Source organism: Oncorhynchus masou, chromosome 9 (genome assembly GCF_036934945.1).
Source record: "Oncorhynchus masou masou isolate Uvic2021 chromosome 9, UVic_Omas_1.1, whole genome shotgun sequence".
In the NCBI taxonomy this organism is placed as follows: domain Eukaryota; kingdom Metazoa; phylum Chordata; class Actinopteri; order Salmoniformes; family Salmonidae; genus Oncorhynchus; species Oncorhynchus masou.
In genome coordinates, this window is record NC_088220.1 from 1,830,878 (window position 1) to 1,850,509 (window position 19,632).

Below are 19,632 nucleotides of genomic sequence, written 5' to 3' on the forward strand. Positions count from 1 at the left end.
TATCCAACTTACAAGATCTTGTTACAAATCAGCTGGCAAGGTTGCTAGCCAACTAGCCTGCTGACGTTATCCCTACCAGCCTGTGAACATTAGGTAAGCACTGTGTGAGTCAGCTAGCTGCTATCAACACCTAGCTTACAGTTACATTCAAAGTAATCCCATTTTGGAAATACATAACGCCATCTAACCAGTTATGAAATGATGTTACCGGTATATGCTGTTATTTAAGCCTGCTAGATAGCCAGCCAATCACCATAGTCAACAGACTTCACTTTCAAAAGTATGGACACCCCTTCAAATTAGTGGAGTCAGCCTTGTGTGTGTAAAATAGAGCACACAGCCATGCAATCCCCATAGACAAACCTTGGCCTTACTGAAGAGCTGAGTGAGTTGCAATATGGCGCCATCATAGGATGCCACACCTTTCCAGTAAATGTTTGCCCTGCTAGAGCAGCCACCACGCTCAACTGTAAGTGCTGTTCTTGTGAAGTGGAAGCGCCTTGGAGCAACAACGGCTCAGCCGCAAAGTGGTAGGACACACAAACTGACAGAACAGGGACCACCGAGTGCTGAAGCCGTAAAAAAACGTCTGTCCACGGCCGCAACTAACTAACGAGTTCCAAACCGCCTCTGGAAGCAACGACGCACTAGATCTGTTCGCCGGGAACTTCATGAAATATCGGTTTCCTTGGCCGAGCAGCCGCGCACACAAGCCTAAAATCTCCATGCACTATGCCAAGGGTCGGCTCGAGTGATGTAAAGCACGCCGGCATTGGTCTCTGGAGCAGTGGAAACACGTGATTCATAATTTCAGAGAACGCTTCACAATCTGAAAATCCAGGGCAGATGGATCTGGGTTTGGCAAAAGCTAAGATGGCATTACCTGCCCGAATGCATAGTGTCAACTGTAAAGTCTGGTAGAGGAGGAATAATGGTCAGGGGCTGTTTCATGGTTTGGACTAGGCTCCTGAGTTCCATCGAAGGGAAATCTTAGCGCTACAGAACACAATGACATTCTAGACGATTGTGTGCTTCCAACTGTATCAACAGCTTGGGGAAGGCCCTTTCCTGTTTCAGCATGACAATGCCTCTGTACACAAAGAGAGGTCCACACAGAAATGGTTTGTCGAGATCGGTGTGGAAGAACTTGACTTGCCTGCACAGAGTCCTGACTTCAACTCCATCGAACACCTTTGAGATGAATTAGAACAACAACTATGAGCCAGGCCTAATCGCCCAACATCAGTGCCGACCTCACTAATGCCCGTAGCTGAATGGAAGCAAGTCCCCACAGCAATGTTCCAACATCTAGTGGAAAGACTGTGATAGCAGCGAAGGAGGGGGAACCAACTCCATGTTAATGCACTTCAACAAGTGATAGCACTATCAGTAAGGCTTAGAACAGGAGAGACACCCTAGCCATAGTTATGGCAGCAGGGAGACACCCTACCATAGCCATAGTTACAGCAGCAGAGAGATAAACTAGCTGGAGCAAAAGCATGGTGAGCAGATGGACTTGAGGGGGGGGGGGGGTAGTGTGAGTCCGGATAGGAAAAGAGAAGCACTGAAGAGCTGCTGTTAGAGAACATTAGGATTTCATTTGATGGTGATTTGATGGCAGCTTTGACACTCGTTGTCGTGGCAGCCATAAAACTAAATATGAAACGGAATCTGAGTCAGTTTGGTCTCACTAGGCAGGTGGAGAATACAGGCATTTAAATACTTAGGAGATCATCGATGACACATTCCCTCCATCTCTGCTATGCTCATCATTTTCATGGCAACAGTCAGTCTGGGCGAACTAGAAACATCCCGGCTGGGGGGAACCGAGGCCAGAAACATCCCGGCTGGGGGAACCGAGGCCAGACACATCCCGGCTGGGGGGAACCGAGGCCAGACACATCCCGGCTGGGGGGAACCGAGGCCAGAAACATCCCGGCTGGGGGGAACCGAGGCCAGAAACATCCCGGCTGGGGGAACCGAGGCCAGAAACATCCCGGCTGGGGGGAACCGAGGCCAGAAACATCCCGGCTGGGGGGAACCGAGGCCAGAAACATCCCGGCTGGGGGGAACCGAGGCCAGAAACATCCCGGCTGGGGGGAACCGAGGCCAGGAAGTCAGTAGAAACAAGCTGTTCACAAACAGCCGTGACAATCCCTGTTTAGCCCTGCAGTGAGATCACTACTATACCTAGGATTAGCAACCCAATCCAGTTGATTCATCCTGAATGCTGTGCCATGCAAATCCACTATGCCCCCACAAAGATGTGCAACTGTATGGATCTGCAATCCCTGCATATACACACACCATGACCAAAAGTATGTGGATGCCTGCTCGTCGAACATCTCATTTCAAACTCATGGGCGTTAATGTACAGTTGGACCCCCCCTTTGCTGCTTTAGCAGCCTGGGAAGGCTGTCCACTAGATGTAGGGAGAACATGCATTTAATGGCATATAAAAAAAAAATTAAAGTGTTGACAGTGCGCAATTTCTTTATTTAAACTTTAAACTAGGCAAGTCAGTTAAGAACAAATTCTTGTTTTCGATGACGGCCTAGGAACAGTGGGGTTAACTGCATTGTTCAGGGGCAGAACGACAGATTTGTACCTTGTCAGCTCGGGGGATTCAATCTTGCAACCTTCCGGTTACTAGTCCAACACTCTAACCACTAGGCTACCCGAATAACAAAACTACCTCAACTCTCGGCCGTAAAAAAAAAACTAAAATAAAAACTAAATTCAGAGCAGAGTAATACCCAAAGAACCATTAGGAGTCAGGTGATAAGCATTTCTGGAAATTCTGTCAACATACAATTTATTGGACCCGTAAAAACACGTGTGATGACCACTTCAAGTCTAAAGCTCATGTGAAGACCAAGGAAAAGCGCTGTGTTTGCCAGAGCATGCCTCTTTAAACCACCAATACCAGTGCAAGAGCATCAGCAGATTCAAGACGAGAATTTATTCAGGACTTTGTGGCTGTGTGCACCGAAGTCTGACATCCCCTTAAATCTAAAAAAAGCTACGGACGTTTCTAGTGAAGCAAACATGGAGCTTTGCCAGAAAATGCGAGCAGCCTCCGTCGAAACTCACCTGCCCCGTGTGTTCGACCAACGTGCCTGCCATTCGACAGAAGATCTGTGTGGGAAGTAGCTTGCGGTGGTTGTTGACGAGACAAGATGCTCAACAGTCATTGGTGAGTTGACAGCCTATTAATTATTCGCGGTCGACCGATTTATGATTTTAACACCGATAATTGGAGGACCAATAAAAAGCCGATTTATTATATACAATAAAAATCCAATTAAAAAAAATTAAATAGTCCGATTTAAAATCGGTATCAGCTTTTGGGGTATATAATTAATGACAATTACAACAATATTGAATGAACACTTATTTTAACTTAATATAAATCATAAATAAAAAAAACTAATCTAAATAAGGAAACATGTTTGGTTTAAAATAAATAACGTGTTGGAGAAGTGTAATACACGCCATGTAGAAAAGCTAACGTTTCAGTTCCTTGCTCAGAACATGAAAGGAAAAAAAAAAATCTGGTCAAATCCTGAATCTATCATTTCGAAAAGAAAAAGTTTATTCTTTCAGTGAAATACGGAACCGTTACGTATTTTATCAAACGGGTGGCATCCAGTCTAAATATTGCTGTTACATTGCACAACCTTCACTTATGTCATAAATATGAAAAATTCTGGCAAATTTAATTACGTTCTATTAGGAAGAAATGGTCCTCACACAGTTCGGAACGAGCCAGGCGGCCCAAACTGCTGCATATACCCTGACACTGCACAGAACGCAAGAGAAGTGACAGTCGGCCAGGATCGGCATCCAAAAATGCTGATTACTGGCTGTTATGAAAACTTGAAATCTGCCCTAATTAAGCTATAAATATCTATAAATTAAATCTAGAATTAGCTTCCTATTTCGCAACAAAGCCTCCTTCACTCATGCCGCCAAACATACCCTGTCAATGTTGAGTTACGATGCGCACCTGATTTAGTCATAGAACTAGGCCTAGGCTATCCCGTCTCTGTGCAAATGTATTAATGTACCCTGTTGGGTATTTCTGATTGTCTTACCACCCCACCACCAATGAGCTGTGGAGCTTATCAAATATATTTTTTTCTTCACCTCAAACAGCAAGTAGTCATTTTTTTTTAAATATTTTTTTATATAACATCGGTTGAGAATGGCTATAGGTCCTTAATGTATTTGAGAAATTATTTCCACCTCTCTCCCTTTCGATAACCACCGATCCTCGGTGTGAAAGGGGGAAATATGGTTTTCTCTGAATATCCCAGCCGGAAACATAATAAATACCTGGTTACTACTCCCTTGTGCAAATACAGCTGTCAGTACGTAGCTCACTGGCACAGGAAACTGAGGGCATGGGAATATGATTAAGTTGGCTCCATGAGCCTCAGGCTGGACCTAGTAGATAGTTGATACAATGTTTCAAGTTCTTCGCAGACAGGCGGAGTAGAGATGAAATGGCATTTGTTTTTTTTTTCTTCTGATTATCGTGACTTCTGGCTCCCTCTTCAGCAATTTATTTAATCAAACTGTGTGCTTAAAGCATCAGACAAGACTCTCTCTGTGTGTGTGTGTATATGTATATGTGTATATATAATATATATATAATTTTATTAAAACACATGTTTTATATATGGAAAAATACACGCTGAAGAAAATTGGCTAAAAAGACTACTTTCGTTTGACCAATTTTTTTATATTTTTTATTTAGTCAGTGACAGCCCTAGGTTGCTGGTACTTAAGTTCTTCAGCCAAGGTCTTTGACAAACAAACTTTGTCACTCACTGTGTGCGTTACTCATATAGTTAAGGTGGTCATGGGGTAAGTTGTTGTGCTCTGAGTTGTCTGCTTGGTAGACAGTAGTGCCACCAGCAGTGTTGTCAGTGCCGGGGAATGTCAGTCGTCCTCTGCTATTTTATTTGTGTCCCAAATTGCACCCTACTCCCTGGGCTCTGGTCAACAGTAAGTGCACAGTATAGGGAATAGGGTGCCATTTGGGATGCACAGTGTCATTGAACAGGAATTCAGCAGCTCTGCTTGTGGCAGGGCTGGCCTGACAGTTAGGACTATGCTACGCTCTTCTGCGGAGCGTGGACAGACTGATAATGCAGCCATTTGACTGGGCCTCCCCTCCCTCCTCTCTTCCCTTCTCTTAGCCATGCATACAAAAACACATTTTATACCCAGCTGTGGTTTACCAGCTGTTTTTAAAATGGGATGAAATAAAGGCCTATGTAATTGTTTGGGTTGGAGAGGGGAAAGGATGGGGGGGGGGGGGCAATACAATTTAAATGTTTTTTTTTGCATGCGTGTTAACTTTAAAAATCCCCCCGCCCCCCCGTTTTGTGTTGTGGATTCCATCTTGTTTGCATGAATGTTCTTCAGTCATTCACAACAGCTCAGCTCCCCTCCCCCGACGATCACACCCCTCCCACGATGATCACACCCCTCCCACGACGATGCTTTATAACTTCTAATCTGGAATAAAAATGGACATCGCTCCCTTCCTCTTCTCTCCTTTCGCTCCCTCTGTGGCCAAAAACACATTTAAAATAAATAAATAAATAATGATAATAAAAACATGTTTTGGGATTACAATATATAAATAAGCTTTCTACAATTAAAAGTAAAATGCAATGCGTTTAAAACAGTCAGCAATAAAGTAATTCAGAGCTCAGTAAATTATACCTAGGCTGATTATATGCCTTCCATAATCACAAGACCCACTAATTACATTATCTGAAAAAAAAACGTAACTATTTTGATATTTTTATTTATTTATTATAAAACAAATTTTTGCAATCACTGATCTGGCGTTAGGTTTGTCTGTATAAAAATGTTATTTTCGTTCCTAATTTAACCTGAACCATGCATAATGCACATTTTTTACTAATGTAGCATTATAGTAAATGAACACCGGTCTCATAAACAATTTCTAGTAGCCAGCTAATATTTAGACTTCAAGTTAAAAAGGAAACACGGTTGAATTAGAAACACGACCTCCTGCCCGTCTCCAACTGTTTGAACAGCATGCTGACCTGTCCACATTGTTCACATGTTGAAATCAAGAATGAGAAGCCGATTCCTTACTGTTATTTTTATACTTATTGAACATTTTATAAAACCGACTAAAAGGCTATTATGGCAATCTTTATTTGAATAAAATGCTGCTGGCGATACGTGGTACCATAATGCTCATGGAACAAATTGAGCATTTAATTTTCCAGAATGAAAGTTAATTGGTACATCTGTTTTTTAGTAGTCTGCTCTGCCTGAAATCTGAGGTGAAACAACAACCTTTCCAACCACCCTGTTTTAACTTCTCAATTTATCATGTGTTAGTGTCCTTATGACCCTTAATGTTGGACCAAACCTCAAATACAAATAGCGAGTTGAACCTGTTTTGTCAGAGGGGAAGAATTGATCTCCCATCTTTGTTGGTTGTGAGTGGTAAGGGGTGGAGGGTCTTAGGAGAAAGGGGTGAAGTGAGGTTTCACTTTCGCCAAAATGCGTTTTCTATGTGCTTATTTTGAACATAGGCTTGTCCTGCCTTTTGGGACAACGACTCATTGTTTAGGGCTCATAAAAATAAATAAATAAATGAATCTGTGATACAGGTATTTGGAATATCACGCAAAGACCTACATATTGGACTGAATTCAATATCGCGGTCGGTCTTCCTGCTGTCGGTCTTCCTGCTGTCGGTCTTCCTGCTTTTGTGGCTGTTTTGTCTACATTTACATTGAAGTCATTTGGCAGACGCTCTTATCCAGAGCGACTTACAAATTGGTGAATTCACCTTATGACATCCAGTGGAACAGCCACTTTACAATAGTGCATCTAAATCATTAAGGGGGGGGGGTGAGAAGGATTACTTATCCTATCCTAGGTATTCCTTGAAGAGGTGGGGTTTCAGGTGTCTCCGGAAGGTGGTGATTGACTCCGCTGTCCTGGCGTCGTGAGGGAGTTTGTTCCACCATTGGGGGGCCAGAGCAGCGAACAGTTTTGACTGGGCTGAGAGGGAACTGTACTTCCTCAGTGGTAGGGAGGCGAGCAGGCCAGAGGTGGATGAACGCAATGCCCTTGTTTGGGTGTAGGGCCTGATCAGAGCCTGGAGGTACATATTGTAGCCTGTCTAATACATATTGTAATCTTTTCATCGTTTTAGTGAGCTGGCAGTGCACAATGGGTGTGCTTTCTCTCCACCAGACGAGAGGGATGACAGTGGTTCTAGATTCTTTATTATTTATTATCTCCCCAAAATAACCTTATTGAACTGATCCACTGGGATGGAGGGACCACAGGATTGAGGGGACTGATTGCGTGTGGTCACAGGCTTTGTACCAAAATTGCACCACATTCCCTAAAGTGTACTACTACCTTTGACCCAGAGCCCTTACGGAGTAGTGCACTGCTTTTGACCTGAGCTCTGGTCACTATTGGTTACGGGGTGCCATTTGGGACGGACTACTTGGAGTTGCTGGATTTGCACTTTTTTTCTTTTTCTCCCAAAGCCATTTTTTTGTGACCCAGAACATGTCTAGGCAGTAAAGCCGTGTACTGTTAGGCCTAGACATTAGGCAACGAGAGGGGGAAACATTTGCTCTGGGGAAAAGTGTGTGTGTGTAATTGTAGAGAACATTTCACTGAAGACCTGGGTCTGACCCAAGCATTTTCTTTCTCCACCTGTCATTTATTGCAGTTAAGTGGTTTTAACATTTTTTACAGAATCCTATATGAATAATTTCCTCACCAGTAACATTTTAGTGTCTTTGCACTCACAGACCAATTGTGAATTTATAAGAGTTAGTGTTATGGTGTTATGTAATGTGCTGTTATGAGGCGAACTGAGGAGACATACAGTCTGGGGCTCGTTCCTACAAAGTAGGGTTTGTATGTTTTGTGAACCTGACAATGAGTAACTTTTTTTTTTAAATTATTTTATTTTGTCTTTAGTCAACCACATTTTTCCAGAGCGCACTGACATTCATACTATCTATAAAGAAACATTGAAGCACTGCCACAGTGTTTACTATTTTACTGCTAACACTTGCAGCAGACACAAACACCTCTGCTACTCTTTTTTTTAATTTGTTTTGTCCGTGTGAGCCTGCAATATGTTGAGTTTCCCTGGAAAGCTGTTAAAAGCCCAGTGTTTCACTATTGTGTTTATGAGTGTCTTTATTAAATGTGTTTACTGCTATTTATTTTTAAGTATTGTATGCGGTCATATGGGCAGACTATTTAGTATGTAGCCTACATAACTTTATCAATTTATGGCCTAAAATAAATGTTCATATTGGCAGAATATGGTATAAATTCATTCATATGGGTATATACCGTGCATTCGTACAGTTCAGACTTATTTTGTTACGTTACAGCCTTACTCTAAAATGGATTAAATTAAAAACAATTCTCATCATAAAAATAAAAATAATAAGTCTTCTAAGGATTTTTTTTGTTGCAAATGTATAATTTTTTTTTTACATCCGTTTTCAGATCCTTTGAAATGGTTCTGACGTGCCTAGTTAAATAAAGATTAAAAAAACACCACGGCCTGTTCACCCCATTTACCATCCAGAAGGGGGAGGTCAGTACAGGTAAATCTGAGAGACCTGAAAACAACTTCTATCTCATGGCCATCAGACTATCAAATAGCCATCACTAGCTGGTTACCACCTGGTTATTCAACCCTGCACCTTAAAGGCTGCTTACCTATATACATTGAATTACTTTAAAAATAGAACATTAATAATCGAATAAAGTGAAAAATGTATTAAATATAAAAAAATGTAATTATCTTATTTACGTAAGTATTCAGACCCTGTGCTATGAAAATCGAAATTGAGCTCAGGTGCATCTTGTTTCCATTGATCATCCTTGATGTTTCTACAACTTGATTGGATTCCACCTGTGGTAAATTCACGTGATTGGAAATTATTTGGAAAGGCACACATCTGTCTATGTAAGGTCCCACAGTTGACAGTGATTGTCAAAGCACAAAACAACTCATGAGGTCGAAGGAATTGCCCGTAGAGCTATGAGACAGGATTCTGTCGGGGCACACATCTGGGGAAGGATACCAAAACATTTTTGCATCATTGATAGTCTCCAAGAAAAGTGGATTCTTAAATGGAAGAAGTTTGGAACCACCGAGACTCTTCCTAGAGCTGGCCGCCCGGCCAAACTGAGCAATCTGGGGAGAAGGGCCTTGGTCAGGGAGGTGACCAAGAATCCAATGGTCATTCTGACAGAGCTCCAGAGTTCCTCTGTGGAGATGGGAGAACCTTCCAGAAAGACAACCATCTCTGCAGCACTCTAACAATGAGGCCTTTATGTGGCCAGACAGAAGCCACTCATTAAACAACGTATGACAGCACGCTTGGAGTTTTCCAAAAGGTACCTAAAGACTCTCGGACCATGAGAAACGAGATTCTCTAGTCTGATGAAACCAAGATTGAGCTATTTGGCCTGAATGCCAAGCGTCACATCTGGAGGAAACCTGGCACCATCCCTACGGTGAAGCATGGTGGTGGCAGCATCATGCTAACAGGATGTTTGTCAGTGGCAGGGACTGGAAGACTAGCCAGGATCGAGGTAAAGATGAACAGAGCAATGTATAGCGAGATCCTTGATGAAAACCTGCTCAGGACCTCAGACTTGGACAAAGGTTCACCTTCCCTACAGGACAATGATCCTAAGCACACAGCCAAGATGACGCAGGAGTGGCTTCAGGACTAGTCTCTGAATGTCCTTGAGTGGCCCCGCCAGAGCCTGGACTTGAACCTGATCGAACATCTCTGGAGAGACCTGAAAATAGCTGTGCAGCGACACTCCCCAGCCAACATGAGAACTTGAGAGGATCTGCAGAGAAAAATGGGAGAAACTCCTCAAATACATATGTGCCAAGCTTGTAGTGTCATACCCAAGAAGACTCAAGGCTGTAATCACTGCCAAAGGTGCTTCAACAAAGTACTGAGTAAAGCGGGTTTGAAATACTTATGTACATGTGATTTTTCAGTTATACTAAATCAAGGCATGTATCTTGTTTATACAATTACATTTATCTGTTTTTTTACACTCTAAAACATTTATTTTTTTATTTCAAATGACTTAAATACAAGTGTAGGCTACATGACAATGCAGTGTCATAACAAACTGTCCAAGATTTCTGATCTCCATATTTATGGACTAATTGAAAGCGTCAAAGTTGACTAGGCGCTAACTGTTGTAAAAATTCTTCTTTAACCTGTCTCCTCCCCTTCATCTACACGGATTGAACAAGTGACATCAATTAGGGATCGTAGCATTCACCTGGTCAGTCTGTCATGGAAAGAGCAGGTGTTCCTAATGTTTTGTACGCTAGGCGCTAATTGTTGGTTGGATATTATTATTATTATTTTTTTTGAGTATTCACAACCAGTGACTTGAGAATCCTTCTGTTGCCATGGCAGTAGATACCAGCAAGTTGTTGCTCCGTCCTCTTTCCACCTCTGCTGCTGTCGCTGCGATGCCTCAACTTGGTGGGGTGGGTAGCTCCAAGATGATGAAGGGAAGAAAAAAAATGTTGATGCCTGCCCTCCACTCAGTCGTTGGTCTTGGCCAGGTCTTGCAGGACAGCATTGTGCAGTTCCATAATTCTGAAAATAAGAGGCGCAGATTAGTAACTATGTTGTTGGCTTTGGGCTTAAGACACACACATTTTGAAAATTCAGGTGATTTGATGTTTTGGGTTAAGTTTCACAAAAAAAAGGTGTCCTGGACCCTTCTGTAATTAAGCATTTAGGTACTTTGCGTTGTGCGTAAGAGCAGCGCCGTGGTATATTGACCATATACCACATATACCCGAGGTTGCTTATTGGTTGCTATTATAAACTGGTTATCAACGTGATTAGAAGTGTAGCCTAGTGGTTAGAGCATTGGACTAGTAACCGAAAGGTTGCAAGTTCAAATCCCTGAGCTGACAAGGTACAAATCTGTCGTTCTGCCCCTGAACAGGCAGTTAACCCACTGTTCCTAGGCCGTCATTGCAAATAAGAATTTGTTCTTAACTGACTTGCCTAGTAAAATAAAGGTAAAAAAAAAAAGAACAGTAAAATGTGTCATACCCCTGGTATATGGTCTGATATACCACGGCTTTCAGCCAATCAGTATTCAGGGCTCGACCCACCCAGTTGTACCACTGCTAATGGCTGTATCCAGCCACTTGGTGTTGCGTTGTGTGTAAGAGCAGCCCTTAGCCTTGGTGTATTAGTAATATACCCCCTGGGACCTTATTGCTTAAATGGACACTGAGTTTACACAACCTTCCTAACATTGAGTTGCCCTCAGAACTGCCTCAATTAGCCGGGGCCTGGACACTCTACAAGGTGTTGATAGCGTTTCCACAGGGATGCTGGCCCATACTTCCCACAGTTACCAAGTTGGCTGGATGTCCTTTGTGTGTCAGACCGTTCTTGATAAACACACAGGAAACCGTTGAGCGGTGGGAAAACCCAGCGGTGTTGCAGTTCTTGACACAAATCGCCTGGCACCTACTACCATACCCCATTCAAAGGCACTTCAATATCTTCACTCTCTGAATGGCACACAATCCACGTTTCAACTGACTCTGTTGCTTAACCCCCCTCAAATGACACTAAAGTGAACAGCACACCAGGTTTTTCTGGATTGTATTGATGTCTCAATCGTTATGAAAAGGATCGTTTTAACTATATGGGCAAATGGGTTCAGAAGGTAAAGATCTTTTATTTCCTTGTAATTCATTATATTAAATGTCTTCACCTGGATGTCCCCTCGAGGCAGTAGGTAGGTGTAGGTGTAGGGCGTCACGGCGTTCCAATGCTTAGTCTTGTGTATTGCTCTTTTTTTTTTTTTTTGAAAATGGGAGAGATGGACAGTTACTGATTTTTAAAACAAAATGTACTATATTCTCATTATGACACGAGGAGTATAAAACTCATTAAGATGCCCTTGCCTAGACGTTGACCCTCGCGGTCTTCTTTTCATTTGAAAAGGCCTTAATTTTCACTATCAAAACGAGACTAAATGAAACAACATTTAATCCAAATGGATTTTGTGACGCTCCTATATTTAATAAAAACCCATTTGACTGTTAAATGCAGGGGAAGGAAAAAGGCAGACATTTTGTATAAACATTGTATTTCTGTGGTCCGGAGTTCATAATCATTTTCCTTTTGGTGGGCCATGTCTCTCCTCCAATCAGAAAGCCTGCTCACTGATGTCAATACCAAAGCTGATAATTGTGATGACAGAGCCCAGCATAACCTAACCCTTTAACCAAAGGCTGTTGTCACTTAGTCTCTAAAAGCATAATGTTTCCATTTCAACAGTTGTGACACATTTCATTTTATTGAAATGTTCAGATGTGGACCTTTTTTTTTTTTTTTAAGAGCTCTATTTCCCACCCGCGTGATATGTAATATATTCATAACGGAGAAATTCTGAATCCCGTAGCCTATGGATAAAATGCTGCCCATATGAACAATATTTTAGGCCATATAAAGCACAACTATGCTATGATTTAATTAAAAAGATGGAAATTGTTGTTTTTTTCCCCCCGACTGAAACAGGCAATGTGCTATACAGCTTCAGTTCCCCCAGCAAGTAGGCCTACAAGGACACTACCACCATATCTCGCTGAAGTTGAGTGCACAAGGTGGTCTGGGCCCTGCATATAGTACCTAACGCACAAAAGATTTGCTCAACAAAGATGTAAAAAAAAAAAAAAAAGACATGCATTATTTTTAAATGAGATATGATCTGATATATTATGACAGGCCTTAGGTCTGTATAATAACAAGACAAAGCACCGCTGTAAGAGTTGACACATTCACTCTGGCCAAAGTTAAGACGCGCACCGCATGATGTAATGCTACCTTATTTAATTATACCGCATGACGGAACACGCTGCATTCGCAGAAGTGTTTTAGGGAGAGTTTGACCGCAGACCCATAGCGGATGCAGGCAATGAGTCGGTGATCGCTGAGATCCTGATTTGAAAACAACAGCGGTGTATTTGGAGGGCATGTTGGTCAGGATAATATCTATGAGGGTGCCCGTGTTTTAGGGTTGTACCTGGTGGGTTCCTTGATAATTTTCGTGAGATTGAGGGCATCTAGCTTAGATTGTAGGACTGCTGGGGGGGGGGGGGGGTTAAGCATATCCCAGTTTAGGTCATCAAACAGAACGAACTCTGAAGATAGATGGGAGGGCAATCAATTCACATATGGTGTCTAAGGTGCAGATGGGAGCAGAGGGGGGGGGGGGGGTCTATAACAGCGAGAGACTTAATTCTGGAGAGATTAATTTTTAAAGTGAAAAGCTGGAACTGTTTGGGCACAGACCTGGAAAGACACAACTTTACAGACCATCTCTGGAGTAGCTTGCGGAAACTCCCATTTGGGTACTTTTCACCCCCCCCCCCACCATTGTGCGTGAGGCCATTGGCTGTATATGTTAGGCCTAGGTCACCGCCTGTTAGGGAGTTTTGGATTTACTCTGTCAGACCGCCTTTCTCTCCTCCCCCTTATGCCCTTCTCATCTCCCTCATCCTTTTCTCCTCTCCTCCTCATCTCAAATGACATTCTAATGCAATTAACTCTTAGCCTGGATCCCATCCAGCCTCAATGCTCTGAGGCCTTTACTGGTATCAGGCCCAGCAGTGGGCCTATTGTGGATGCGCCCCAAATTACTCCCTATATTGTGTACTACCTTTTTGACCAGGGCTCATAGTAACGCACTATATAGGGTGCCATTAGGGACTCACTTGGTAGCCTGGGCTAGAGGAAAGAGAGTGGAATATGATGATTAAAAGGAAGCTACATTTTCCCCCTCAAAGTACTTCTGGGCTGGCAGGGAGAGGGAGTGTTTCTGGGGCTGACATTAGGAGCAGCATGCCTACATTTGCGTGACACTGCCTGCGGAGGAGCAGAGGTTCACTGGTAATTATTTCGGAGTTTTGAGAGGATGAGACAGACGGGTGGACAGAGGGAGTAGTATACCAGCTAAGGCTAGCAATTAGAGTATTTTGTTGTTAATCTTAGCAAACGCTACCAACCAACAGACTAGCTAAGCCAACTGGTAAAGAGTTTAGATTAAATGGTTTGGATAAGATTAGCTGCTCTAGGTATGTCTTCATTGGTAGGGCACAAAAAGAGCTGAGGTCTATGGTGATAGGTGGGATGGGCTGAGAGTGGCGGGGGGGGTGGGATTAAAAAGCTGAAGTCTATGGTGATAGGTGGGCTGAGAGTGGCTGCGGGGGTGGGATTAAAGAGCTGAAGTCTATGGTGATAGCTGGTGGGGGGGGAAGCACTGCCAGCCAGGCACACGCCACTTTATCCATGGATGAATATACAGACACAGTGACGGATTCAACACGAGAGAGAGAGAGAGAGAGTGGTTGGCGACTGGCTGCTTTTTAAAAAGACGTCAAGAGGCAGGCAACCGATCAAATTTAATTTATAAAGCTCTTCTGTCATCAGCTGATGTCACAAAGTGCTGTTCAGAAACCCCCAAACGGCAAGCAATGCAGGTGTAGAAGCACGGTGGCTCGGGAAAAACTCCCTAGAAAGGCCGGAACCTAGGAAGAAACCTAGAGGAACCAGGCTATGAGGGGTGGCCAGTCCTCTTTTGGCTGTGCCGGGTGCACGTCTGATGCCAATGGTCTGATTAGACAACACACACAGTACCAGTCAAAGGTTCGGACGCCTACTCATTCCAGGGTTTTTCTTTATTTTTTACTATTTTCTACATTGTAGAATAATAGTGATGACAAACTATATAAAAATAACACATTGAATCATGTAGTAACCTGAAAAGTGATAAACAAATCAATGTATTTGACCATCTTACAAGTTTTGCCTTGAGTTTTTCACACTCCTGGCATTCTCTCAACCAGCTTCACCTGGAATGCTTTTCCAGCAGTCTTGAAGGAGTTCCCACATATGCTGAGCACTTGTTGGCTGCTTTTTCCTTCACTCCGCAGTCAACTCATCCCAAACAATCTCAATTATATAAGGAGAACACACACACACACACACACACACTTTTGATCTCATGGATAGTTAGCCTGAGATTCCCCAGCCCCCTGTACCTCGGATGTTAACCAAAACAAGGGACGGGGTGACTTTTGTTGTTCGAATCCCAGATTGCTTCTTTAACACTGAGCTCCGACCCACTGAGCCAATGGAATATCTTCCTCACTCTGCCCCCTGAGGTGTGCTCTCTGCTGTTGATTTTTTTAAAAACTTTAATAAATGCATCCAATTAAGACTGTCAGCGGTCCTCTTTCTCCTCTCTGTGTGACAGGTTTACTCGTTGTGACAGTGGTCTCCCCTAACGCTCCTTCACTTTAACATGCCTCTGTAGGCAACCTATTCCCCCTTCACACAGTGCACTACTTTTTCATCAAGGCCCTTGTCGGGGACAATGCTTCCTTTTTTTATAAAGGGTTTCATTTGGGGCAAACTTGTCACATGTGTAATATCCTGTCGTTCCTCCTTTTGTCCCTCAGGTGAATCCATGAAGCAGGCATCAGGAGAGTTTGCTGAGGACCCCTGTTCCTCGGTAAAGAGGGGTAACATGGTCCGTGCAGCCAGGGCCCTCCTCTCTGCCGTCACTCACCTGCTGGTGCTGGCCGACATGTCTGACGTCTACAAGCTGCTGCTGCAACTCAAACTGGTGAGGGGCGTACGCGCGCACACACACACACATAGATACATAGTTTGCTTGACTCAAACTAACGTTCTGGTATCTTAGCTAAAGGTTTCAAAGAAGGTCTTCTGTGTTTTTGTCCATCCTTTTTACCCAGTTCATTATTGCTGTGAATGAATGAAACGAAATCCTGACCACAAGGAGGCCTTTCACCTGCAGTCAAGAGACTTGCTGTTTATTTTTTGGTCCTCTGTAGGCACCCTATCTATTTTAGTGCACTACTTTAGACCAGGCCCCCATAGGGTTAGTGCACTAATTTAGAGCAGGGACCCATAGGGTTAGTGCACTAATTTAGACCAGGGACCCATAGGGTTAGTGCACTACTGTTGACCAGGACCCCATAGGGGTAGTGCACTACTGTTGACTAGGGACCCATAGGGTTAGTGCACTACTTTAGACCAGGCCCCCATAGGGTTAGTGCACTAATTTAGACCAGGGACCCATAGGGTTAGTGCACTAATTTAGACCAGGGACCCATAGGGTTAGTGCACTACTGTTGACCAGGACCCCATAGGGGTAGTGCACTACTGTTGACTAGGGACCCATAGGGTTAGTGCACTACTTTAGACCAGGGACCCATAGGGTTAGTGCATTACTTTAGACCAGGGACCCATAGGGTTAGTGCACTACTTTAGACCAGGGACCCATAGGGTTAGTGCACTAATTTAGACCAGGGACCCATAGGGTTAGTGCACTACTTTAGACCAGGGACCCATAGGGTTAGTGCACTACTGTTGACCAGGGACCCATAGGGGTAGTGCACTACTGTTGACCTAGGGACCCATAGGGGTAGTGCACTACTGTTGACCGGGACCCATAGGGGTAGTGCACTACTGTTGACCAGGGACCCATAGGGGTAGTGCACTACTTTAGACCAGGACCCATAGGGGTAGTGCACTACTTTAGACCAGGACCCATAGGGGTAGTGCACTACTGTTGACCAGGGACCCATAGGGGTAGTGCACTACTGTTGACCAGGGACCCATAGGGGTAGTGCACTACTGTTGACCAGGGACCCATAGGGGTAGTGCACTACTGTTGACCGGGACCCATAGGGTTAGTGCACTACTTTAGACCAGGGCCCATAGGGGTAGTGCACTACTGTTGACCAGGGACCCATAGGGGTAGTGCACTACTGTTGACCAGGGACCCATAGGGGTAGTGCACTACTGTTGACCAGGGACCCATAGGGGTAGTGCACTACTTTAGACCAGGGACCCATAGGGGTAGTGCACTACTGTTGACCAGGGACCCATAGGGGTAGTGCACTACTGTTGACCAGGGTGCCATTTGGGATGTAGCCATACATTTTCTAACCTTTCCCTTCACTACTGTAAACTGTTCTGATTCTAATTACACAGCCAGACAGTGAAGTCAGTGTCAAATGTCAACGATGAAATGGAGTCTTTTTCTTTTCTTTATAGCTAGGTTGTAAAATGGAAGACGTCTGTCATTTCTTCAAGTTCAGACAGGTCAGCAGGTTGAAAAGGAAATTACTATGTATTTATTGTCTCGGATCCTCCGGGTGAAGATCTAGAATCAGTTTTAAGATCATTTAAATGATCATCAGTAATTATATTGACATCTAGATCAACACTCTTTACTGTGAGACACTTGATGAATATGTGCATGGGCCTCTCCAGAAATGATTTACTGTGGATCCAAGTAGAAAGAGATTTGATAGAAAAACACTAGTTTCTACTCTTGAGGTGTAGTGGAAGCTTCCACAGCAATGTGTGCTATTGCATTGTGGGCTAAGCCTCACCCCGTGTTCTACTTCCCATACTGTCTCTTAAAGTTGAACAACTCAATGTTATCTTATCATGCCTCTGTTTATAACCCACCTCTTCACTGGGTTAGTGCCTTCCAGATACTCGGGTTGTGTCCCAAACGGCAACCTGTTCCCTATGTAGTGCACTACTTTTGCCCAGGGACCCTATCCGGAATGGCAATCCTATGTCCTATGTAGTGCCTATTTCACATGGGGCCCTGTATAGGGCAACGGGTGCTATTTTTTTTTAGGACCCATCCAGACTGAGTCAGTGCTCCAGCTATATCGAAGTCTCTGAGGGCAGTCAGCCCTGGCATTCTCTGGACACTGGCCACCCTGGTGTTGCCAGCCAACTGCAGGAGACCTGACGTCCATTGCTCTTTCTGCATTCCAGATACAACAAAGGCTGAGTCCCAAATGGTGCCCTATGTAGAGCACTGCTGTTTGACCAAGGCCCATTGTGAATAGGCTGCCATTTGGGATGCTATATATGGATACTGTACGGGCGCTGGGTGGATTATAGAATCATATTAAATAGACAGTGTTCCTGGATCCTGAGATGTTCAATGTTTACTCCAGGATATGTAGAGTCAGCAGAAAATTAAATGTTCTCTCACTGTCAATTGTTTATTTCCATTAAACTTAACATGAGTAAATATTTATATAAACATAAGATTCAACAACTGAGACATACATCAAACTTGTTCAGTTTATATGTTCGCTAAATCCAACACAGCACCACACAGAACGCACTGCAACTGCCTCTACAAAGCAATGCTGCAAGGCTAACTCAGCGGTCCATTGGAAATGAATGGTTTACCAAAATGCAACGATGCTGTTTTTTTATTTATCGAAGGCGTAAGATCACCATGTGCGTCAGCACAATAACTGTTTGTCGAGAGCTTCAGGAGATGGATTTCCATGGCTGAGCAGCAGCATACAAGCCTAAGATCACCATACGCAATGCCAAGTCAGCTGGAGTGGTGTAAAGCTCGCCACCATTGGACTCTGGAGCAGTGGAAACACGCTCTCTGGAGTGACGAATCACGTTTCACCATCTGGCAGTCCGACAGACGAATCTGGCTTTGGCGGATGCCAGGAGAACGCTACCTGCCCCAATCAAAAGTGCCAACTGTAATGTTTGGTGGAGGAATAATGGTCTGGACCTGTCATGGTTCAAGCTAGGCCCCTTAGTTACAGTGAAGGGAATCTCAACGCTACAGTATATTATATTGACATTCTAGATGATTCTGTACTTCCAACAGTTGGGGAAGGGCCTTTCCTGTTTCAGCATGACAACGCCCATTTCACAAAGCGAGGTCCATGCAAAAATGGTTTTGTCGATTGGTATGGAAGAACTTGACTGGCCTGCACAGAGCCCTGACCTCAACTCCATTGAACACCTTTGGGATGAATTTTAATGGGGACTGCGAGCCAGGCCTAATCGACCCAACTTCACTAATGCTCTTGTGGCTGAATGAACACAGCAATGTTCCAACATCTAGTGGAACGTCTTCCCAGAAGAGTGGAGGCTGTTTATAGCAACAAAGGAGGGGGGGGGCAACTCCATATTAAAGCCCATTATTTTTTTGGAATGAGATGTTTGACGAGCAGGTGTCCACATACTTTTATTTCAGGAAGGTTTGTATATATGTTTATTTATTTAACCTTTTTAAATAACTTCTGCTCAATTCCCTCCATAAATGTGCCATTTTTACCTTTGCAATATTACCAAAGCTCATCCTGAACACGAGGCATATTGTCTTCATTTTGTGCTGATATAGCTAGTGTGTACTTTTTGATGGTAAAGATTCAGTGCAAACTGTTTTCCTGTGTTAACAGCTAGTAGCAAATTAATCATTTACCATATACTGTAGTCTAAGCACTGGCCTTTAATGGACTGTTGAGTGGAGAGAGGCATGTTGACTGTGTTAACTCACGGAAAGAATAACCTTCCTAGCAAAGATTTTGCTTTAGTCCCAAATGGCACCCTTTACCATATAATGTAATCTTTTTTTGACCAGAGCCCTATGGCCCATGGAGCACAAACCTATGGGCCCTGGTCAAAGTAGTGC

General features: G+C 43.6%; 1 protein-coding gene across 2 annotated transcripts in view; it reads left to right on the top strand.

The window, feature by feature from the left end:
* The window catches only part of LOC135545435 (catenin alpha-1), a 239,827-nt gene that overhangs the window by 13,350 nt on the left and 206,845 nt on the right, over nt 1-19,632 (top strand). For both annotated transcript variants that reach the window (XM_064973045.1, XM_064973044.1), the window contains exon 4: nt 15,587-15,753. In XM_064973045.1, the coding sequence (XP_064829117.1) occupies nt 15,587-15,753 (167 nt within the window). The remainder of the gene's footprint in view (nt 1-15,586; nt 15,754-19,632) is intronic.